Source organism: Castor canadensis, chromosome 7 (genome assembly GCF_047511655.1).
Source record: "Castor canadensis chromosome 7, mCasCan1.hap1v2, whole genome shotgun sequence".
NCBI lineage: Eukaryota > Metazoa > Chordata > Mammalia > Rodentia > Castoridae > Castor > Castor canadensis.
This window is the reverse complement of record NC_133392.1, coordinates 37,796,856-37,818,825: the sequence shown is the minus strand read 5'-3', so window position 1 is coordinate 37,818,825 and position 21,970 is coordinate 37,796,856. Positions and strand designations below refer to the sequence as shown.

Here is a 21,970-nt window from a genome sequence, read left to right as displayed (position 1 = left end):
AAAGACTGACTATATGTTGGTGGGAATGAGCAGCAAGTGGTACTCTCAGTCACCTGCTCTAAGAATGTCTCAGATACCATTTATCAGACTGAGGAAGTTCCCTTATATTCTAAGTTTGCTTAGTGTTTTTGTTAGGAGGAGGTGGTGGGTTTTGTTTGATACTTTTTGTGTACTTGAGGTTTTCAGGTGGCTTTTGTCCCTTACACTAGTGGCATGCTGTACTACATTAGTTGCATTGCAGATATAAACCAACCTTTTTTTGTGGGAAAAGTACAATTTAGTCAAAGGGCAATATGCATTATCATTTTTATTCGTCACTGGATTGTTTGTATTTTGCTGAGTATTTTACATGCATATTAGTAAGGGATATTGATCTGTTATTTTCTTGGTTTTTTTGTGTGTGAGTATAATTTCTCATAGAATCAGTTGGTGCTCACTGACTTGAGATGATTATGTAGTTATCCCTCTTCTTTGATGCTATATGTGGTGTACTGCATTGACTTATTTCCCTAACATTAAACTACCCTTGATTTTCTAGGATAAATCCCATTTAGCCAGTATATGACCTTTTTATTGTATTATTGACTTTGGTGTGTTAGTATTTGAGGATTTTTATGCCTGTATTCTTAGAGGATATTAGTCTGTAATTTTCTTTTTTTTTTTTTTTTGATGATGCTTTTATCTAGTTTTCGTATCAAGGTAATGTTTGAGTTTAGTAATTTGATTCTCTGCTTTTTTCCCTTGGTTAACATAGCTATAGGTTTGTCAGATTTGTTGATCATTTTTCAAGAAAATCTTTATAATCTTTACTACTTCTTTTCCCCTACTTGTTTTAGGTCAGTTTTGTTTTTAAATTAGTATCTTAGGCTGGGAGTTGAGTTTACTGATTTGAGATTTTTCTTTCCTTTTTTTTAATGTAAGCTTTTATAGCTATGTAATTTTCCCTCTAAGCATGGCATTAACTTCATCTCAAAAATTTTAATATTGTGTGTTTTTATTTTCATTCATCCCAAAGTATTTTAAATTTCCTTTGTTGTTTATTCTTTTACCCATTGGCTATTAGGAGTGTGTTTAGTTTTGTGTAATTGTGAATCTTCCAAGTGTTCTTCTCTTATTAATTTATAATTTCATTTCATTGAAGTCAGAGATAGTAGTTTGTATGATTTCAGTTAATCCTTTAAAATTTATTGAGGTTTGTCTTAATGACCTAACACGTGCTCTATCCTGGAGAATGTTCCTTATGCACTTGAGAAGAATATACCTGTACCACCTCCACCTGCTGTTGTAAATGTCTGTAAGGTCTAATTAGCTTACAGTGTTTTTCAAGTTTCTTATTTCCTTTGTGGTCTTCTGCCTAGTTCTGTCTGTTATTGAGTAATGAATAGGTTTTGCTTCATGTCTTTTGGCTCTGTTGTTAGGTCCTGATTGACCCTTTTACTATCATAAAATATCCTACTTTGTCTCTAGACTTGTTTTAAAACAAATATTAGTATGTATAGCTATTCTAACTTATGCTCGCTCTTTGCATAATATGACTTTTTTTTAACCTTTAACCTTTAGCCCCTTTTTGTGTTTGAACATAAATTGTGTTTGGAAATAGATAGCACATCATTAGATCTTATTTTTCATCCAGTTTGGCAATATATACACTTCGATTGTATTGCTTAATCCATTCATATTGTTGTTACCATTTATATAGATGGATTTACGTTTGCTGTTTTTGCTTTCTGTGTGTCTCATTTCTTTTGCTTATTTTTTATAATTCCTTCGTATTAGATGAATATTTTCTAGTACGATATTTAATTTGATAACATTTTCAGCACTTTGAAAAAGGTTATGTCTTGGTGGTTGTACTCCAAATAGAATCTACTTTAGATTTGTTCTAACTAAATTCTAGGGAACTGTAGTAATGGTACTTCATAATGACTACTACTGCTTTCCCCTTTTTGTGCTGTTGTTACACATCTTACATCTACATATGTTACATATCTAATAATACTTTAATAGTTATTTTCATAACTTTTTATCTTTTAAAAAAGCTGAGAGAGGAAAAAGAGCAAGTACATGAGTTTGTTATATTAACCTTATTTACTACTTCTGATTCATTTGATGCTGGATATTTAGTTGTCATCTTGTGTCATTTTCTTACTCCAGTACAGCTGTGTTCTCATAAACCTTCCTTTTGCTGCTATAATTATATTATATTTTATATATCTTGTATCTTGTATATAAAAATTATATTTTATTTTGTATATCATATATCCCCATTGCAATTATGTATATACTGTTTTATGTGTTTGCTAGCTATTTATTTATTTAATTTATGAAGTATGAGGGTTTGAGCCAAGGGCCTTGTGCATACTAGGTAAGTATTCTACCACTGAGCTATGCCCCTGAGCTCATATAATTGTTTTTAAATCAATCAAGAGGAAACATACATTTATATTGTGTTTTATAATTACATAGTTACCTTTACTGGTGTTCCTGTGTGTGTGTGTGTGTGTGTGTGTGTTCAAATTGCAACTGGGGCTCACTCTTTCAATCTTGAAGAAATTTCATTAGTATGTTTTGTAAGGCTGATCTGATAGTAACTAATTCTCTGATTTTGTTTATCTAGGGAGGTCATTATTTCACCATTTTTAAAAGAAAATGTTGCTGGATATGATTCTTGGTTGGTGCCCCCCCTTCCTTTTTAAAGCACTTTGAATATGTCATCCTTCTAACCTCCATTGTTCCTGATGAAAAGTCAGCTGTTAATGTTATTGGAATGCTTCTATATGTGATGAATAGTTTTTTGTTTCTTTCAAGATTTTTCTTTTGTTTTTCATTATTTTTACTATTATGTACGTGGATATTGTTTCTTCCGACTTGGAATTTATTGGTCGTGATCTTAGATATATAGATTAATGTTTTTCAGCAAATTTAGGAAAATTTTAATTATTATGCCTTCAGATAGTTTTTCTGCTCCTTTTTCTTCTCTACATTAGTGCTGAATGTTGGTGTGCTTAGTGGTGTTCACACTTCTCTGAGGCTCTGTTCATTTTCTTTATTCTTGTTTTTTCTTTTCGTTGGATTTATATATCAGTCTTTTTGTAAATTTCCTTTTGCCAGTTTACAAATTGGCACCCTCTAATGAATATTTCATTTCTGTTACTGACATTTCAACTTCAGAACTTCATTTGGTTCTTTTTTTTTATGATTCTATCTCTACCAATATTTTCTATTTCATGACAAATTGTCATCATACTATAATATGTTTTTTTAAGCATGATTTGCTTTGATTCTGTGCGCGTAGCTGCTTTGAAGTCTGTTAAATCCAATATCTGGGCTCTCTCACAGGCAGTTTCTGTTATCAGTTTCTTTACTTGTACATGGTCACATGGACTGCAGTATCCTGTTTCTTTGCATGTGTCATACTTTTTATTGCTGTTGAAAACTGGAAAGTTAGATAATATACTGTAGCCTTTCTCTCTCTCTCTCTGTCTCTCTTATTGTGGTGCTGGAGATCAAACCTGGGGCCTCAATGCTTGGCAAGCATTGAGCTACATATCCAGCGCTTTATAGCAACTCTCGATACTGATTCCCATTACTCTTTTGGGCATGTTGTTTGAATGCTTGTCTGGATTATTCTAGTCAAATATATTTGACTAGAATATAACAGTGTGAACAACAGTATAACGTTGTTCTTGCGAGGGTATAATCTTGCCATGTATACTGCCACCCTGGAATGACAACTGTTTTAGCACACCTCTTTTGACCATCTCTTTTCCTGATCTCTCTGTTAAGTTGTCTTGCTGGTACCTTGATGTTAGACTTCAGTAATTGTTGGCTGATTGGTTGGTTGATTTCACAATGTCCTGGGGGCTGTAAGTTATTTAGCATTTTCATCTAGTTAAATTTGGTTCCCTTGCAGTTGTAGGGTTTTTTTTTTTTTCCTTTGTGTAAGTGATTTATTGAGGGAATACCTTCAAATGAAACCTGTAGGAATGAGGAAGACAGGGTAGTGTAGAGGAACCAACAAAGCTGTGGGATCTGATGAAGTCTTCTTTAAATGTAAACCCAGGGAGAATTCTGAGCTTGAATGACATTACGAATTGTCTCATCTTGAGGCAAAGGGGCTGAGCTTTTGCCCTTACCATAGCAATCGCTCATTGGCTGCAGGATGTTGTGTGTGTGTGTGTGTGTGTGTGTGTGTGTGTATGTATTGAGGTGAGGCATAATCTCCAGGCATCACTGTGTGGAGTGCTTCCTGCCCATAGGTCTAGAGACAGGGTATACAGCTGTGAGCCCTTACAGATGGGAGATAAATGTACCACCAGGTAACAGGGATCTAGTATATACCTCAAGCAGCTAGCACACCTCCAACCACATTGTGCTTAATAAATATAAAATGGCATCACTTTTTCATTTATGTATTTATGTATACCTTATTTATTCTTGGTTTAACAATTTTTTATGGTGAATTAAATCCCCTGATCTTCCCAGTCTTGTTTTTTTAAAAAATTATTAATATATACATATGTGTACACACATATGTGTAGAGAAAACATAAAATTTACCATTTTAGTAATTTCTAAATCAAAAGTTGTATGGCATTAAGTCTATTTATGTTCTGCAATTATCACATATTTGCAAATTGGAACTCTTTGCACACTAAACACTAACATTGCAGTCCCCCTTCTCACCAGCTCTTGACAACCATCATTCTACTTTCTATCTCTATGGATATGACTACTTTAGATACCTCATTAAGTAGGATCCTATATTTATCCTTTGTAACTGCTTATTTACTTAGCATAAAGTCCTCAAGGTTCATCAAGTTGTAACACATGTCCTACTTTTCTTCCTTTGAAAGGCTGGATCACATATTTTTGTTCTGTCATTCACCAGTGGACCTTTATGTTTCTTCCACCTTTTGGCTGTTGTGAATAATGGTGCTATGAACATGGGTATACAGATGAGTGAAATGGAAGTTTTTTGTGGCCAGTTTCTCAGGTTTGTTCTAACTAAAGGAGGGCTCTTTTTTACATTTGCTTTCCTTACTTCTCTTTGGTAAACTAGCTGATTTACAGTTTAAGTTGTTCTTGTGGGATAGCAGCCTCTTTTCAATTGCTTGCTACTAAAAATCTTCATTGTTTTTGAGAATGCCCTTATGTTTGAACTTCCTCACTCTGCTCAAAATAAAGTCACTAACTTTGGGAAGAGCTTTGGTGCTTTTTGTACTTCTGCCTTTCCCTCTGGATATAATCTCTCAGTCACTCCTGTAAGAGCTGGATTCATAGACAGTGACCTCCTCTTGTAATGACACCCTTGTTTTTTTAAGAATGGTGTTGGGTGGGGTGGTAATAATCTCTGGGCTTAACTTGCTTCTTACCTTGTGGAGCCTCTGCCCTATGAACAAATTGAAGTGAAGGCCATTAGGACCTTCCTCTTGGGTCTGAGTGGACAAGGGGATATATGTATGTGGGTAGATGGAAGAAGGCCCCATTCTTTGGAGTATACTGACCTTAGTTTTAGCCTCTGCAACACAGAGTTGAAGTGGGAGGAAGAAATGCTGAATGTCTGCCCTTTCTTTGGGAGGAGAAAGAGACATGGATTCTAGCCATATCTACCCAGGTTGGAGCTTCTAGCATGTCAAGTTAGGGGGTGGGTGGGGGAAGGATGTGGTGTGGGTCAAGGGCCACAAATTTTTAGCAAGTGTTCTTATCAAGAGTTTTGTAGATTTTTTTTTTTTTCTTTTTTGGTGATTGCTAGGCAGATGCTCTACTACTTGAGACATGCCACCAACCTTTTTTGCTTTAGTAACTTTTCTCATGGGGTCTTGTGTTTTGTTTTTGCAGGGTGGGGGTCAGCCTGACTGTGATCTTCCTATTTACACTTCTGTTGTAGCTGGGATGACAGGAGTGTGCCACCAAGCCAAGCTTGTATTGATTGAGATGGGATCTCTTGAACTTTTTGCCCAGGCTGGCCTCAAGCCTCAATCCTCCTGATTTCCAACCCCCAAGTGATTGGGATTACAGGCATGGGCCCACTGTGCCTGGCTTAGAGTATACTCCTTCTACTTAAAAAAAAAAAATTAACTGTGAAACAACCTAGGTAGGTCCTTCAGAAAGTGATGAAGGTATTGTTATCAATGGAAGTGATAGCTCCACAAGTGTTACTGACGCTGAAGACTTTCCACTTAGACAAGATGTGGAGGTAAAGAACAGTATTGCTAATTCTGCATAGGCCTAGGCTAGTGTGTGTTTATGTTTTAGTGATTTTTGCTTGTTTGTTTTTTGTTTTGTGGTGCTGGAGATTGAACCCAAGGCCTCTCACATGTTCTACCATTGAGCTATGCTCCCAGCCCTGTGTATTAATTTTTAGCAAAAAAGTTTTAAAAGTACAGAAAAAGAAAGAGAGAAAGAAATTAAAAGTAGGCTATACTATATAGCTCAGGTGTAGTAGGCTATAGCAGCTAGGTTTGAATAAGCATACTCTGCAGTGTTTCACAACCATCCGCAGCACCACAAAAGCAAGGAAGGGAATGAGGAAGATTGGGAGGGAGAGATGGAGGAGAGAAGGAAAGGAAGAAGGAATATATCTCCATCATTAAGCAACATATGACTGTTTATATAATTTTAGGGGGAAGTGTTGGGGTTTGAACTCTGGGCTTTCTACTTGTTAGGCAGATGCTCTACCACTTGAACCATGCCCTACCACTTGAACCATGCCACTGGCCCTAAGCTACATATGACTGACATAATGACTGTATTTTATTTATTTACTTTTGTTACTTTAACCAGGTCTTTTCTTATGTTTCATAAGTGATTTTTTGTTTTGTGTTGTTTTTGGATAAGTAGCCCCTTCCCAAGGTCCATGATTTAAAGACTTTACCTCTAGGGTTGTTCTGTAGGGAAGTAGTGGAACCTTTAAGCGGGGTGGGGGGGGGGCCTACTGGTTGGTCCTTTAGGTCACTGGGGGACTGCCCTTGAAGGTGATTGTAAGAGCCAGCTCTTTCCTCTTCTTTTGCTTCTTGGCTGATGAAATGAGCAGTTTTGCTCTACCATGTGTTCCTACCTTGCCACAGGCCCAAAGCAATGGGGAATCTTCAAGACTGTGAGCCAAAGTAAACCTTTCTCTTTATATTTTAATTATTTCAGGTATTTCCTTATAGTGACATAAAGGTGACTAAACACACACACACACACACACACACACACACACACAAATGATTGAATGCTGGAGATCTTTGTATTTCTCCCTCCTCCCCATCATGAGGGAGATTAAATACAGGGCCTTGTGTAAGTCAGGCTTTGCTTCATCAGTGTGATTGAATTTGTTAATGGATTGAAATACTAATTATTGAAGTATTCCTGCTATCATAGAAGAAATCCCACTTGTTCTTGATGATTTGCTCTTTTAATATATTTTTAAGAATCCATGTGCTTGTATGCTTAAACATTTTAGTAGCATAAATTAATTATACAAAGAGGTTTCATTGTGATATTTACAACATATGTATAAGGTGCTTTAATCAGATTCATCCTATCTATATTATTCTTTCTTAACCACCCTCTTTCTTCTCCCCTCCTTTTTAACTAGTATATTTATGAAGATTTATTTTGTATTGATATTCATAAGTGAGATAGGCAATTAGTCATATTCTTTTAAAAAATTCATTTATTCAAGTTTATCAAATACATTTGAATTGAGTTATACAGTATAATCTTATGATTTTGTAATTTCTTCTATTGTGATAATTATATCGTCCTTGTCCAGTTCTGTATTTGGCTATTTGTAGTTTTACTCCCTCTTGCCCCCAGTCACATTAGCTAGTGGTTTGTATGTTTTGTTGATTTTTTTAAAGCCCGTTTTTGGTTTTACTTCCCACCAATTTTCTGTTATTTCTTTCTGCTTTTGTGTTTAATGAATCCTGTCTCTTCTATTCTTTTTCTAGCTTTTTGTATTTTGTACCTTTCTGTTTTATTGATATAATTATTTAATGCTGTAAAATTTTCTCTGAGTTTGCTTTACATCTATCTACTTTTGCCCTAACTATATTCCATGTATTCTGATATGTTTTTCATATTAATATTTTAAAGAAGTTCTGTTTTATTTTTGTATTTTACCTTTGACTCAATAGTCTTTTAAGTGTGTTTTTTAAAAAATTCTAGTTTTCTTACATTATGTTTATTTATTTCTTCTCTCTCCATCTCTTTCTTTTTTGGTGGTACTGGGGTTTGAACTTAGGGCTTCACACTTGCTGGGCAGGTGTTCTACTCCTGGGGCCAGTCCATCAGCCCTTTTTGCATTGGTTATTTTTGAGATAGGGCCTTGCTTTATGCCCTGGCTGGCCTGGATCACGATCTTCCTATTTGTGCTTCCCTGTGTAGCTGGGATGACAGATGTGTGCCTCTGCAGCCAGCCAATGGTTGAGACATGGTCTTGTGAACTTTTGCCCAAGTTGGCCTCGGACTTTAATTCTCCCGATCTCCACTACCTCAAGAATCTAGGTTTGAGGTATTGTCACTGGTACCTTATGTTATTTTTCACCTGATCTTTGAAAGAGGTTTTTAAAGCCCCCTTTTTTTAATCTATTTCTGTGTCTTCTTAACTCTCCTGTAATGTCTATTTGTTTGAATGTTTGTTGCTGAGTTTTTGGGTGTATAAATATTAACATTACATCTTTGGGAAAAATCAATGTATTTGTAGATTACTTTATTTGTGATTTCTAGCATATAAAGTACATAAATCATAAGTGTAAATCTCAATTAATTTTGTTTTTTTCCACATGGTGAATAATGTTGTTTTTCTTTTTTGCTGAAAAGCCAACCCTTCAGCAAATTTCTCTAAAGGGCTTTGGTAGAGTGTATAGTTCATTTCTTAAGCTGTTTGGCAAAACACAGATTAGATGTGCTCTAGACAGTGTGATATTTTTGTTTAATTTTCTAAAGTCTTCTAGGAAGAAGTGTACATCTGCATCCATTAATCTTAAATGTTAAAACTTTTTGAATTAACATTTATTTTTAAAATTTATTTTAGCAATTGTCCATCCTAGAGAACAAATAAAATTATATGTATTGGATATTTCTATTTCTTATCTTTCACATTTTACCGAAGAGCACAAAGTCAACAGGAAGAGACATCTCTTTGGTCAGGAATGTAAAAACAGGAAGGAGGAAGTCTATTGCAAATCTGTGTTGGCTGATTACAAATTCAGGTTTCAACATAGAGGATGTTCATTAGCAGTTGTGCTCTGCTGTTATCCAGAATAACAGTGAGTTTTAATGTCAGTACCACAGAATGTCAACTCTAGTTATAAGAAATAATGTTAATTAACATACTACCCTAGGTTCTTTCCTATATATGGGTACAGGATACAGTTAGTGAGAACAAATCACAGAAATTGTGCACAGTGGAAAATTCAAGTGAAATTCAACATCAGAAATATAGGGAAAATAATCTGTTTTTTTTGGTCTTTGCTTCTTCTTGATGCTTTGACAGCATAGTGGTGTATAGTGGTTGTATAGTGGTATCCTAGAGTTACTGTTGTAAGAGATATAATACAGGTCTGCCAGAGCCAAGATGGCTACAGATGGCACCTTATCCATATCTGAGTGGGGCTGTGGCAACTGCCCTCTGTACCACCATGGCCTGACATCAAAATGTCAGAGGTTATAGCTATGATGAAAATTTTGACGCTGATATCTCTATGGTCAGTATTTCACCATTAATAACTGCTCAGTTTGGTTACTCATGATGCAAGAAACCTATAGAAGAATCCAATTATGAAGCTTTAAAAGATTCTTCCAGTTCTCTTTGAACCACCAGTTAAGTGAAATCGATCAAGCTCAACTTTATTCATGCCTGATCACATGAGATAGGTACTGGGTGATGCTGTGCCAAATGAAATATTGATTGAAGCAATTCTCAAGAACAAGTTTGCTGTGCAGAAGGCTTTTTCAGTGGTTCTGGAACAAGATAACATGCAGAAGCTGGACATAAGTAAGACAGCAGTATCTACAGGAAAGATAGCAAAAGACGAACTTCAATGTCAACTTGGTGTGATTCCCCCCAAAGTAGTCTCATTCGATTTGTACCAGATTATTATTTTTTTTAAGCTATTGTACTCTTGAAACTTATTTGCATGACACTTAAGCAAATAAAAAACTCTGGGTTCAAGCCACAAAAAAAGAGTTATAATGGAATGCATATCGACAGCAGATGTTCTTCATATAAGTGAAACTATTTAAATTGGCTTTTTCACAATGTCATATTCTTTCCTATGTCTTTATCCATGACTGAATGTTCTCTTCCTTATTTCTCCACCTATTATTACCTATTATTACATTCTCATTGTGTGTCATCTTTCTTCCATGAAATTGTTGCATCTTATAACTTCATATTCTGTATGTATACACCTCATATTTTTTGTATGTGTGAATTCTTGTAAAATGGACTTTTAAAATGCTACACATTATTATTTAGTTGTGTGTGTAAATGTATATTTTAGTGTGTATGTCAATATGTACGTCTTAAATATAGTCTTAAGTGAAATTGTCCCTCAGACTTATGGTTGTCATATATTTGATGAGTTCCTACTGTGTGAAAGAACAGAATAACATGGGATAACAATTCTCATTAAATTCTTTTTGAACTGAATTAATGAAAAACAAAAACCTCTATTATAGAAAAATTATAGAATGAAGAGGAGAAAAAAAAATCACCTTATTCTTATGAGAATAATTGTTATTGATATTAATTCTATTTCTACATATAGTAGGCATGTAGTAAATATTTATTGAATATCAAATGGTTATGCTATTTAATATATGAAGTATTAACATATTAAGTGACTATTGTTAAATAGTTATTGAATGAAATTATGACTACATTGTATATCATTTTTATCCTTTTTTCTCCCCTAAAACTACAGTACCCTTTTTCTGATTATAAGAATACTCAATTCTTTCAAGAAATTTTCAGAGCAAACATATGCATATAAACATCACTTAAAATGGTTATACTGCCAGGTGCCAGTAGCTGACGCTTGCAATCCTAGCTATTTGTTAGGCAGAGATCAAGAGGATCATGGTTCAAAGCCAGCCTGGGCAAGTAGTTTGCAAGACCCTATCTTGAAAAAACCCAATGCAAAAAACAGGGCTGGCAGAGTCGCTTAAAAGATAGAACCCCTGCCTAGCAAGCATGAGGCCCTGAGTTCAAACCCTAGTGCTGCCCCCCAAAACCAAAAAAACTCTAAAAATAGTGAATTAGTAGTTAGTGTGCAAATTTCCAGGTTTTTCCCATGTATGGGCGTGTATGTTTATCCTTTTTGAATTTAATATTGGACAATACCTATTATGCTATTGCAAGTGCTCTATAAGGCTAATTCTTCATGGTTGATTATCATTTCAGAGTGCGTATATCTTAGTTTATTTGATTATGTTGCACATTTAAGTGGTTCTTATTTTTTTGTGGAATTCTATGAACAATTAACCCTATGTTTGTTACCAGAGGTAAAAGTAATCATGTAGGTAATAATAAAGTAATCATCTACGTAATAATTGTAATAGATAACTATTGAATACTTTCTATGTTTTAAACATTTTAAATATATTATTTCATTTAGTCTTCATAAGACTAAATATAAAGTAATATTATTTTACCCATTTGCAGATGAGGAAATTGAGATAGAGGTGGATTAGGTCATTTGCTGCAGGCATTCACAAAGTGGTAGAGCTAAGTGCTGATGTAGGCCATATGACTTCAGAGCCTGTGATCTTTTTTTTTTTCCCTCCTTTAGTACTAGAGATTGAGCCTATGGTTTTGCTTGCTAGGTAAGTGCTCTACCACTTGGCTAAATCCCCAACCCCAGAGCCTACAATTTTAATCACTAAGCTTTGTCTTCTACAGTATCTGATAAAGAAAGCTACATTATCAAAAACATTGTTTAAATTTAACTTAAGCTAGGTGTGGTGGTGCACATGTGTAGTGCACACATGTAATCCTAGCACTAGGAGGCCAAGGCAGGAGAATTGTGAGCTCAAGGCTAGACTGGGCTGCCATAGCAAGACCCTGTCTCAAAAAGTTTTTTTTTAACTTGAAAAAAGAGGGGGTTTACTTAATTGAGGTTGGGAACAGTAAGGAAAGTGAACAGAACTGTACTTAGGGAGGGCAGGTCCTCTATATAGAACCTGCACCAGGACAGAGGAGGCTCACATCTTGAAATAAACTCACAATAAAATGATGCAGGTTCCTTCTTCCTCTGTATTTCACAGACTGGCCTCCACTAGCTTTAGAAAGGCCTGTCTCCAGTTCCTTCCCCCTGGGAGATGGGGAAACTGTTTGATACAAGGAAAATCCTTGACCTTTTACGCTGTCTATGTTCCCTTTTTTATTTCTAAATGGTGGGAGAAAAGAAAACAGTACCATCATTCCTTCCCTTCTCTTTTCATTTATATCTCCATTCATTTATTCCGAATGATATAAAGCACTTATACCTGGGTATGCTGAAGGACTGGGCCTTTATAATTTGGTAGAGCAAACTAATGACATCTGCAGAATAGTTCATTTATTTTTAATTAAAAAAATTTTTGGTCTTGCCTAAACATGAAGGCAGGCAACTAACCTCTGTGTGGTTTATGAGAGGGTATATATATTGTTGATGCCTTAAGCCACTCCACCAGCTTTTTTTTTTTGTGTGTGTGTTGGGTATTTTCTAGATTAGGGTCTATTTGATAGTTCGAGATAGCGAATATTTATTTGCCTGGGCTGGCTTTGAACCGTGATCTTACTGCTTTCTGCCTCCTGGTAGCTAGAATTACAGGTGTGAGCCAACGGTACTGGCTTTAGTGTTCTTTTAATACCTGAGTACCTACAATATGTAAGGCACTATGTAAAATATACAAGCTTATCTGGATTGGGAGTGTGGTTCAAGTGGTAGAACACTTGCCTAGCAAATTTGAGGCCCTCAGTTCAACTCCCAGTACTGCCAAGATAGATAGATAGATAGATAGATAGATAGATAGACAGATAGATAGATAGATTTGTTTATTCTGTGCCATGTTGTTCATACTTGTAGGATCCTGGGATTGAAGAACTTTTATAGCATTTGTAGATCTCTTCTTCTATTTTAATTATTATATTAAAGAAATAGACAATATAAAACACCTTCAAAAAGAGGAACTTTTAATTTGATTTTGATTTCATACTACTTAGGTGTTAATTAGGTTGAACATGAAAGTCACATCATATTTTGACGTAGTAGTAAAAGAAAATAGATTTCTGGGTTTACTTTTTGGTGCAAGGGTGCCCTCTAGTGAACCTATTCCTTTTAAGATTTTCTGATACAATGGAATCATCTCAGCACTTGTGAACTGAATATAGAAATGGAAGACATCTTCAGTTCTTAAGGAACTTAGAAGAGAAAATACACATTAAATAGTTGGAGAATAAATTTGATGTGGTGTACAAATAAAAGATAGTATAATATAGACTTTATATAGAAGAACTATGAAAATTCCCTTTGATTGGAAAGTTAACTGATATCACTATTCATAAAATTATCTTGAAGGAGCTGTCTTGAGGTTAAATTAAGATTAGTATTGAGGCATATGGTTGGAGAAGAGCAACCTGAGGATGCAGAAGATGTTTAGGACAGTAACAAAAGGAAAAAAAAAACAGTGAAAACGGGATTATCCTTGAAAAATTTTTAACTTAATGCTATTTTAGATATTTTATGCAAATGTCCAAATAACTTGAAACCTTTATTTTGGAATTCAGGAAAGACCTAGCTGAAAACTTGTGGTTTGGGGTCTTTTATGTGGTTATAGTCAGCTTCTCTTACTCTAATAACCTGAGATAACATAAAGAGAAAAGGTTTATTGTGGCTTCACAGTTTCAGAAGTTCCAGTCCATGATCAGTTGACCCATTGCTTTTAGGTCCATGGTAAGACAACACATCATGTCAGGAGTGTGTGGTGGAGCAAAACTGGACACAAAAGAGGGATAGAAAAAAGGGTTGGGGGGGGGGTCTTCCTATCCCCTTTCAGGGCACACCCCAAGTGGCTTAAAGACCGTCCATTAGGCCCTACCTCCTAAAGATTCTACCACCTCCCTAGTAGAATGTCCTTGGAAATCAAGCCTCCAACACATGGACCTTTGGGGGACACTTAAGAGCCAAACTATAGCATGCTTGTAGTCAGATATTGGTTGCTGTCAGCTACTTTTTGGGGTTCAAGTTATCTAAAGACTCAACTGAACTAGCTGCAGTTGCTCACTCATATTGCTGGTAGTTGCTGTGGTTGTAATTGGGAGTGTCTCCATGTCAATTTTAGGATAGATTTCATACATGGTAGATAACTTTCCTCAGAATAAGCGTCTAAAGTCCAGGTGGTTGTTGCACGGCCTTTTTTCATCTCTAAGGTTACATAGTATTTATTATTTCTGTCATATTCCATTGGTCAGTATCCTTTTCATATTCAAGGAAGGGATTATAGACCCCATCTCTCAATATAAGATGTGTCAAGGAATTTTGGGCATATGTTATAAACCTGTTTCATTTATTTCCTGCTTTCTTGAGGAATTAGGCTCAATGCAGGTAAGTCTTAATGATTTAAGGAAAAATTATTCTCAGTATTAAAGTTGTCTGTGTACATGCTTGTTTTCTGGACTTGATTTCTAGTTTCTGTTGCATATTTACTTATGTAATACTTATTAAACATCATTGGAAAGAATTGTCCTTTCTCTTTATCTGACTTTTACTACCTTGGAGCTATTGAATTTCTTATTTGCCCTTGGTGAGTATCAGGGAGTTATAGGACAGCTGTTATTCTTGTTTGCTGTATTTGATAAAATAGTTGGAGAAAATGCCAGGAGTACTGGATATAATACTTTTTATATTGATCATCATTTTTTCTTGCTAGTTCATATTGCTAAACAGCTATAGTAGAAATATTTTTTTCCCAAGATTGGGTGGCTGTTTTGAGCAAATCTTTTGTGCATTTAAGATTGAGTGATGGTATCTTTACTTTGTGTTGTTTAGAAGAAACAAATTCCAAATCATGTAATTTTATGATAAAAGGGCCCTTCTCCCAAATGATAACTTATTTGCTACCTTTGAATAATATTTTAGTTCACTGTTTCTTACATGGTTGTTAATGAAATTTTGGATGCCTTAAATATATCTGAAAAGAGTTGCAGTATTTCAAGTCCTGCCTCCTACTCTAACTGTAAGGTGTCAAGTGGATTGTATTGAAGAGACTGTGCCCCTCAAAAATTGGATTAAATTCCCAGCTCACATAGCCAATAAGACAAAAATTTACTAGAAACAAAGTGGTCACTCAAGTAGGAGCAAAGAAGGTATCTCAGTGTAGCTTCTAGTTTCCAGAGTCATCCAGGAGGCACAGAAAACTGCTGATATCTGGCCAAAGCAGTGTCTCACTGGATCTCCGAAGCTTAGTTTTTTGCTGTGTGACTGCCTTCTTTTACTTGAGGCTTGTATGTCCCATTCTGAAAGAGCTTTGACAAGTCATGTGTTTCTGTTTAAAGAAGTGGTTCCTAATCTTGGCTTTAGACCAATTGCTAAATGATTACTTTGTTGCATGGCAATCTTGTGAGTTTACAAATTTACTGATAAACCAAAATTCTGTTTTTGAAATTATTTTAGAGGTGACAGCAAACACTATGTATTGGATAGTATGTTTTTAAATAGCACTTGAAATTTTCTAATCACTTTTTTTTGTAATATTTTAAAACTGTCTTCCTAGCAACATTTAAACATTTTTAGTTTGTCAGAGCTAGTAATCATATGATAGTTAATTGCCTTATTAAATATATTTAATATTCACAAAAGTATATTTTAATAACTAACATTTTACTACTTACCAGTAAGATTGGTAACCAGAATCCCAAAAGAATTCAATATAAATATGAAATTACTAAAGAAGTATTATAAGTAACTTCATTAATGTGAAATATTAAATTTGTACTAGAAATATAGTACTAAGATTGATATGCTAGAAATTAAGCTTAATATGCCATTTGAAGCAGTGGTGAAAAACTATCATAATGCCTACAAACTGGAAGAATAAAGCATGCAAAAAAGAAAATTACAAAAGCAGTTTTTATTGCTAGAAATACATAATTAAGGCTAATATGTCATTTGATGAAGTGGCAAAAAACGTGGTCAGTGTTTGCAAAGATAGAGAATAATATTATAAAGCATACAAAGGAAGTCAGAAGTAACTGATTCAATTCTGTCAGATATAAAAGCGTGAAATTTTGTTTTTGAAAAAGGTTTGTAAGAAAGCTTTGACATTAAAATGTAAAAGCAGTGTCATTAGTGCCTAGAAGTTCCTGAAAAGTATTTTTCCTTCTAGTTTTCAGTATTTGAAAGTCCTTTGTCTTTGTTATTTCTTAAAAACAGTTGATTGACTTAATAAAATTGATAAGAGAGCTTCCAGTGGCCAGCATTTTAATGGCAGCCACTCTAGGTATATCTTTTCACATTACACACTATGCAGCTATAGGCCTTCTGTGCTCTTTTGTGGTTATGCAGCCAGTGTATCCATGCTATAAAAGGACAAAGAATTCTTAGAGAAAAGCCATTTTTATTTTGTATAGAAAAGAAATTACAGTATTCTAATAATTATAGTTAATTTGGGGTAAATTAGGATTAGATACTTTGAGATTATATTAATTTTTCTCCAAGTGTAGACATTTTAGAAAAAAAATTTTTTAGGGAGTTTTGTTGTGTTTTATTTTCTTCCTAGATATTATGATGGAATTCTTTATAATGAAGATACAGTGAAAGAAAAATATAGTGAGAGAAAAATACATTGAAATAGTATAAAGATATTATGTACTTTTTGATTAAAAAATCCTAATATGTTACCAGTGATGAGAGTCCTTTTAATAACTTGTGAATGTTTTTTATTTTTCATTAGAAAGAGAGCTTTTCCTTAGAAAACTAATGCTGTGGAATATGATTACTAAATCATTTATTTTGTTTATAAAATATAACATCTGTCAAAAAAATTAAAGTACTCAGTTCCTTAGTTAAAACATTTGATGATAAAAGCATTAGTTTTCATTAACCAGTTTAACATTTTGGTCTTAATTCTCTTATTTTTATATTTATTTTCTTACCACTAGGTGGAGTCCTATATACATAATTCAAAAAAGGATCTGTGGATGATACTTTTTTTAATTCCATAAGCCTGATATATTCTATGTAATAACTTATATTTCAACACTTTGCTCTGATGTGTAAAGTTTAATAAAATGGAGATAGATTGTGTCTGTACTTAAAAAAAATTTTTAGTTGTGCTTTTGAGTGATCATATTTTTATGCAGTCTCAGTTGCGAAAATCAAAATATGTGAATAAAATACCATAACATAAAGCATTTTTTCCATTCACAAGAAGTTTTAAAGTTATCTCTTCTTTTAAAATTGGTTTTACATCTGTGTTTTTGTTGAGTACCAATAATTCTTGCTGGAAGTAAGGTTTTACTATGCTATGCTTTTGGAAGGAATGACCGAACTATTACATATTAATGTCATTCTCTGTATATGAAGCACTGTACCTCCTTACTGGATCTGGTAATGGAAAATTTACCACGTTTCTAATGTTGAGTTTTGCTAGTTCTGTCATATTTATGTGTGTATTTATTTATAGGTACTTGATTAGATTTTCTAATAGACATTATAAAATCCTGGGGAACATTTTGAAAGAAGAAAACTAGTTTTCATTAAAATTGTATATTGCTAAAAATTTTAGAATGATAGTATATCTGGCACATTAATATACTAGCTGTATATAAATATCAAGCAACTTAGGGTTCAAACAATGAATAGACCTGAACTGAATGGCTTTTCTTTCCTGTCTTACAATTCAAAATTTCAGAGAATAATGATAATCATTCAAAGACCGAAAAAAAAAAAAAAGGAAAAGGAAAAGATTTTTTAGAGATTCTTTAACTGACATCAGACAAATACAGGGCCCTTGGTTTTCTTTACTTCATACTTTGCTCCTCCTTGTTTTGTTGCGTTTCTAACTTAGTACTGCCTACAATTAGCTATGCCTCAGTTCTCAGCTCCTTTTTCTGTCCATTGGTTGATTTCACCTGATAGGTGCAACAGTGCACATTAGGGATTCCCTGTTGAGTCACTCTCAATTGTTGATCTTCAAAGGTGATCCCTTTGGTTGCTGTGCTGGTACTTCCCCTCTGCATTCCATGCTGTTTACCACCATAGCCCACTGAAGAGTCTATGTAACAGGACGGCTAAGCACACCAACTTTAGAATCAGATAGATCTGGGGTTAAATCTTGGCTCTGTTTTCTTTGTGACTTTGGACTTAATGTCTTAATCTTCCCAAACTACATTCATAATTTGGAATTCTAACAGAATTCATTATAAAGTTGTGGTGACTATTTAATGATATAACGCATGTGAAGCACTGAATACACAGTTTGTAATTGTTGCCTTGACTGTCCCCATCATTAAGCCAGAAGCAGCAGTCAAGACTTCTCTCTGTGGCCAATTAAGTCACTGGGGAGTTATTTACTGGGCAAATACATTTTCTCTGCTTTTCTTTATATCCTTCTCCCTTCACTACTCTTCACATATTATCTCTGTAGTTAAATGTAGATCTCATCAGAAAAATAATTGGTAATTCCTGCTTTGCATAGTATACCAAGAAATTCTTGGGATGAGAATTGCTTGCTTTTTCCCCTTCTCCAGTGTTCTGATAGATACATAGCCATCTTTTCTCCTTTCCTACTTCTAATCTGGCCAGTCAGCTACTTACTATTGGATTTATTGGCAAATTTTTAAATTATTTATTTTTTAGTATTTTTATTACTATGAGTAGAAGATTAAATTAATCCTTACTGTAGTGATTAATCCTGTTTTGAGTGCTTGCTTGCTGGCTTTGAGATTTGTGCTACAACTATTAAAATAAGACACTCAGCTCTAGGGAAACCCTCCCCCTCCCCCCCCACTGGAGATTGAACTCAGGTCTTTGTGCTTGTGCTGTACCACTTGAGCCATGTCCCCAATCATTTTTTGCTTAGTTTGTTTTTAATAGGGTCTCATGCTTTTACCCAGGCTTCCCTTGAACCATGAGCCTCCTGTCTTACCTCCCAAGTAGCAGGGATTATAGGAGTGTGTCTATATTTCTGGCCTAGACTAGGAATTTTTCAGGTCCTTACCAGGGCCAGTGTTTTATCATTTATAAGTTTTGATGCTTTCTTGATACTTCAGTACTCTCCTTAAATGAAGTTTGTTTCTGTGGCTTATTTATATGAAATGTTTGGGACCATAAGTGTTTTGGATTTGGGATGTTTTTGGATTTTGGAGTATTTTCATATATATAATGAGATGTTGGGGATGACACCCAAGTGGAAACACAAAATTCATTTATGTTTCATATATACCTTACCTGAAGGTAAATTTTAAAAATAATATTTTAAATGACTTGTGTATGAAACAAAGTTTTATGGTGTGGAATTTTCCACATGGTGCTCACAAACTTTGGGATTTTGGAGCATTTCAGATTTTAGATTTTCAGATTAGGGCTCAACCTGTACTAATTCTTTAATGTTATTTTTTGTTACTGTCATTGGAATTTATGGTCCAAGTCATGGAGTGTGAATAGTCACCCGTTTTTTCTACTGCTGGAGGGTGGGTATTGTGAATTTTCTGATACAGTTTTTGTCCATACTGTAACATCTATGGAATTTACTTGCGAGGCTGCAGTAGATGCTGGCAGATCCTCAGTTATTATACAGCGATAGTTTTCTTTTTGAAACTCTGCAGAGTAAATTGGAAATACATGCCAAAGGATGGACTTTGAGAACTTTCTAAAAGGAAATAGGCTTTGGGAAAGAGGTTCTCTTCTTGGTTATTTGTTGTTATTATTTTTTTAAAGGAGTAACAGGTGTTGTAGAACTCTCCTTTATCAGGATTTTGTAGTGGGGCAGTCCTGAAATATCACTTGCTGATTTTTCTCACAGTTGACACTGTAATAAGTTTAAAAAAAAACAAAAAAACAAAAAGAAGAAGAATGAAGAGCACACTTCTTTTGGTATGTTCTGGCTGTTTTTTCTTTTTTTTTTTTTTTTTTTTTTCCTGTGCTGGAAGTTGAACCTAGGGTCTCACTCATACTACATGAGCATGCCACTGAGCAACACTCCTAACCCCTACTGTTTTAATTATTTTAAGAGCTAGATGAATATCAAACTTTCATTAAAATATGTGTAAAAATCATAGACATGTATATATTAAATATACTTGCTTATAATTATGAAATAAAAAGTGTTATTTATAATACAATAGGGTCAGTGATCTAAACTACTTTTTCGTGGATATCTTTAGGAATAATGTTATTTGCTTAAACAAGAGTTTTTGTTAGTGGTTGTGGTGATACATGACTGTAATCTCAGCACATAGGAGGCTGAGGCAGGAGGATTGTGAGTTTGAGGCTAGCCTAGGGCCTGGGCTATAGAGCAAAACCCTGACACCAAAAAAAAAGTTTTTGTTAATTAGATATGTTTATTGAAGGAAAAGTACCCAGTAGGGATTCTAATAGTGCTTCAGTTAATCAATTACAACCTAGACCATGTTGAGCAAGTCATTTACCATTTCAAATTTGTGAGAAGGAGGCAATGATTCTTTTCTCTTTTGTATAAAAATAAAGGGAACAATAGGTATAAAAAGTTCAAAAGGCCATATACAGACATCAAGTACTAGTGTTGGACAAATCCTTTAGCATGGATAATTAGCTGTATTTATTTGCTACTTGCAGCTAGGACTCAGTTATTCAGCTTCTGCCTCACTCACTTACCAAGAATGTGATTGCCTGTCATGTGCATCCTATGATAGTGACCAGTGTATGTGTATATAGTGAGCACTTACCTTGTGTCAGTTACTGTTCTAAGCACTTTTCATGTTTACTAACTTCTGTGATAGATTTTTTTTTTTGTGGTTCTTGGAATTGCACTCAGGGCCTCTTACTTTCTAGGCAAGTGCTCTTCCTCTTGAGCTGTGAGTTCAAATCCTAGTATGGGAAAACAAAATTAAACTCCTTTGTGTTCTACCATTCTTCCTTCTGGCGACCACTGTTATTTTCACAGCTTCCATAGTTTCTTTTGCTTGTTTATTTTTGATTTTGTGGTACTAGAATTTGAGCCCAGGGCCTTCCACAGGTGAGGCAGGCACTCTACTACTGAATTCTCTCTCCAGCTCCTAAATTTGTTTTGTTACCTTTGATGTATGTCATCACCAAACCCAAGGTCATCTAGATTTTCACCTATGTTATCGTCCAGGAGTTTTTTGTTTTTTTTTTCAGTTTGGTAATTTACTTTTAGGTCAGGGAACCATTTTGAGTTAATTTTTATAAAAATTTCATTATTTTTTTGTATGTAGATTTCTAATTATTCTAGCATCATTTGTTGAAAAGACTGTCTTTTCTCATTGTGTTGTGTTTTGGTCCTTTGTCAAAATTCAGTTAGCTTGGACTGGCAGTATAGCCAAGTGATAGAGCATTTGGTTAATATGCATGAGGCTCTGGGTTTGATTCCTAACATGGAAACAAACAAACAAAAACAAAAACATAGCCAGGCGCTGGTGGCTCACACCTGTAATCCTAGTTACTCAGGAGGCAGAGATCAGGAGGATCACAGTTTGAAGCCAGCCCGGGCAAATAGTTTGAGAGACCCTATCTTGAAAAATATCTAACATGCAAAAGGGCTGGCGGAATGGCTTAAGTGGTAGATCACCTATCTAGCATGCGTTAGGTCCTGAGTTCAAACCCCAGTACCACAAAAAAACAACAAACAAAACAAAGAAATGCAGTTGACAATATTAATGTGGGTATATTTCTGGGCTGTCTATTGATCTATTGCCTGTCATTTCACTATATACTGCCTTGCTTACAATAGCTTTATAGTAAATCTTGAGTTGTCAGTACTCCAACTTTGTTTTT

The 21,970-nt window shown here is 34.7% G+C and overlaps 1 protein-coding gene across 8 annotated transcripts in view; it reads left to right on the top strand.

Moving 5' to 3' along the window:
- The window catches only part of Exoc6 (exocyst complex component 6), a 210,817-nt gene that overhangs the window by 19,301 nt on the left and 169,546 nt on the right, over window positions 1–21,970 (top strand). Inside the window, exon 1 of one of the 8 annotated variants that reach the window (XM_074078756.1) lies at window positions 4,768–4,995. The exons of the other annotated variants lie outside the window; for them this stretch is intronic. Coding sequence (XP_073934857.1) covers window positions 4,940–4,995 — 56 coding nt within the window. The 5' untranslated portion in view covers window positions 4,768–4,939. Of the gene's footprint in view, window positions 1–4,767; window positions 4,996–21,970 lie in introns of those variants that run through there. 8 annotated transcript variants of the gene reach the window in all.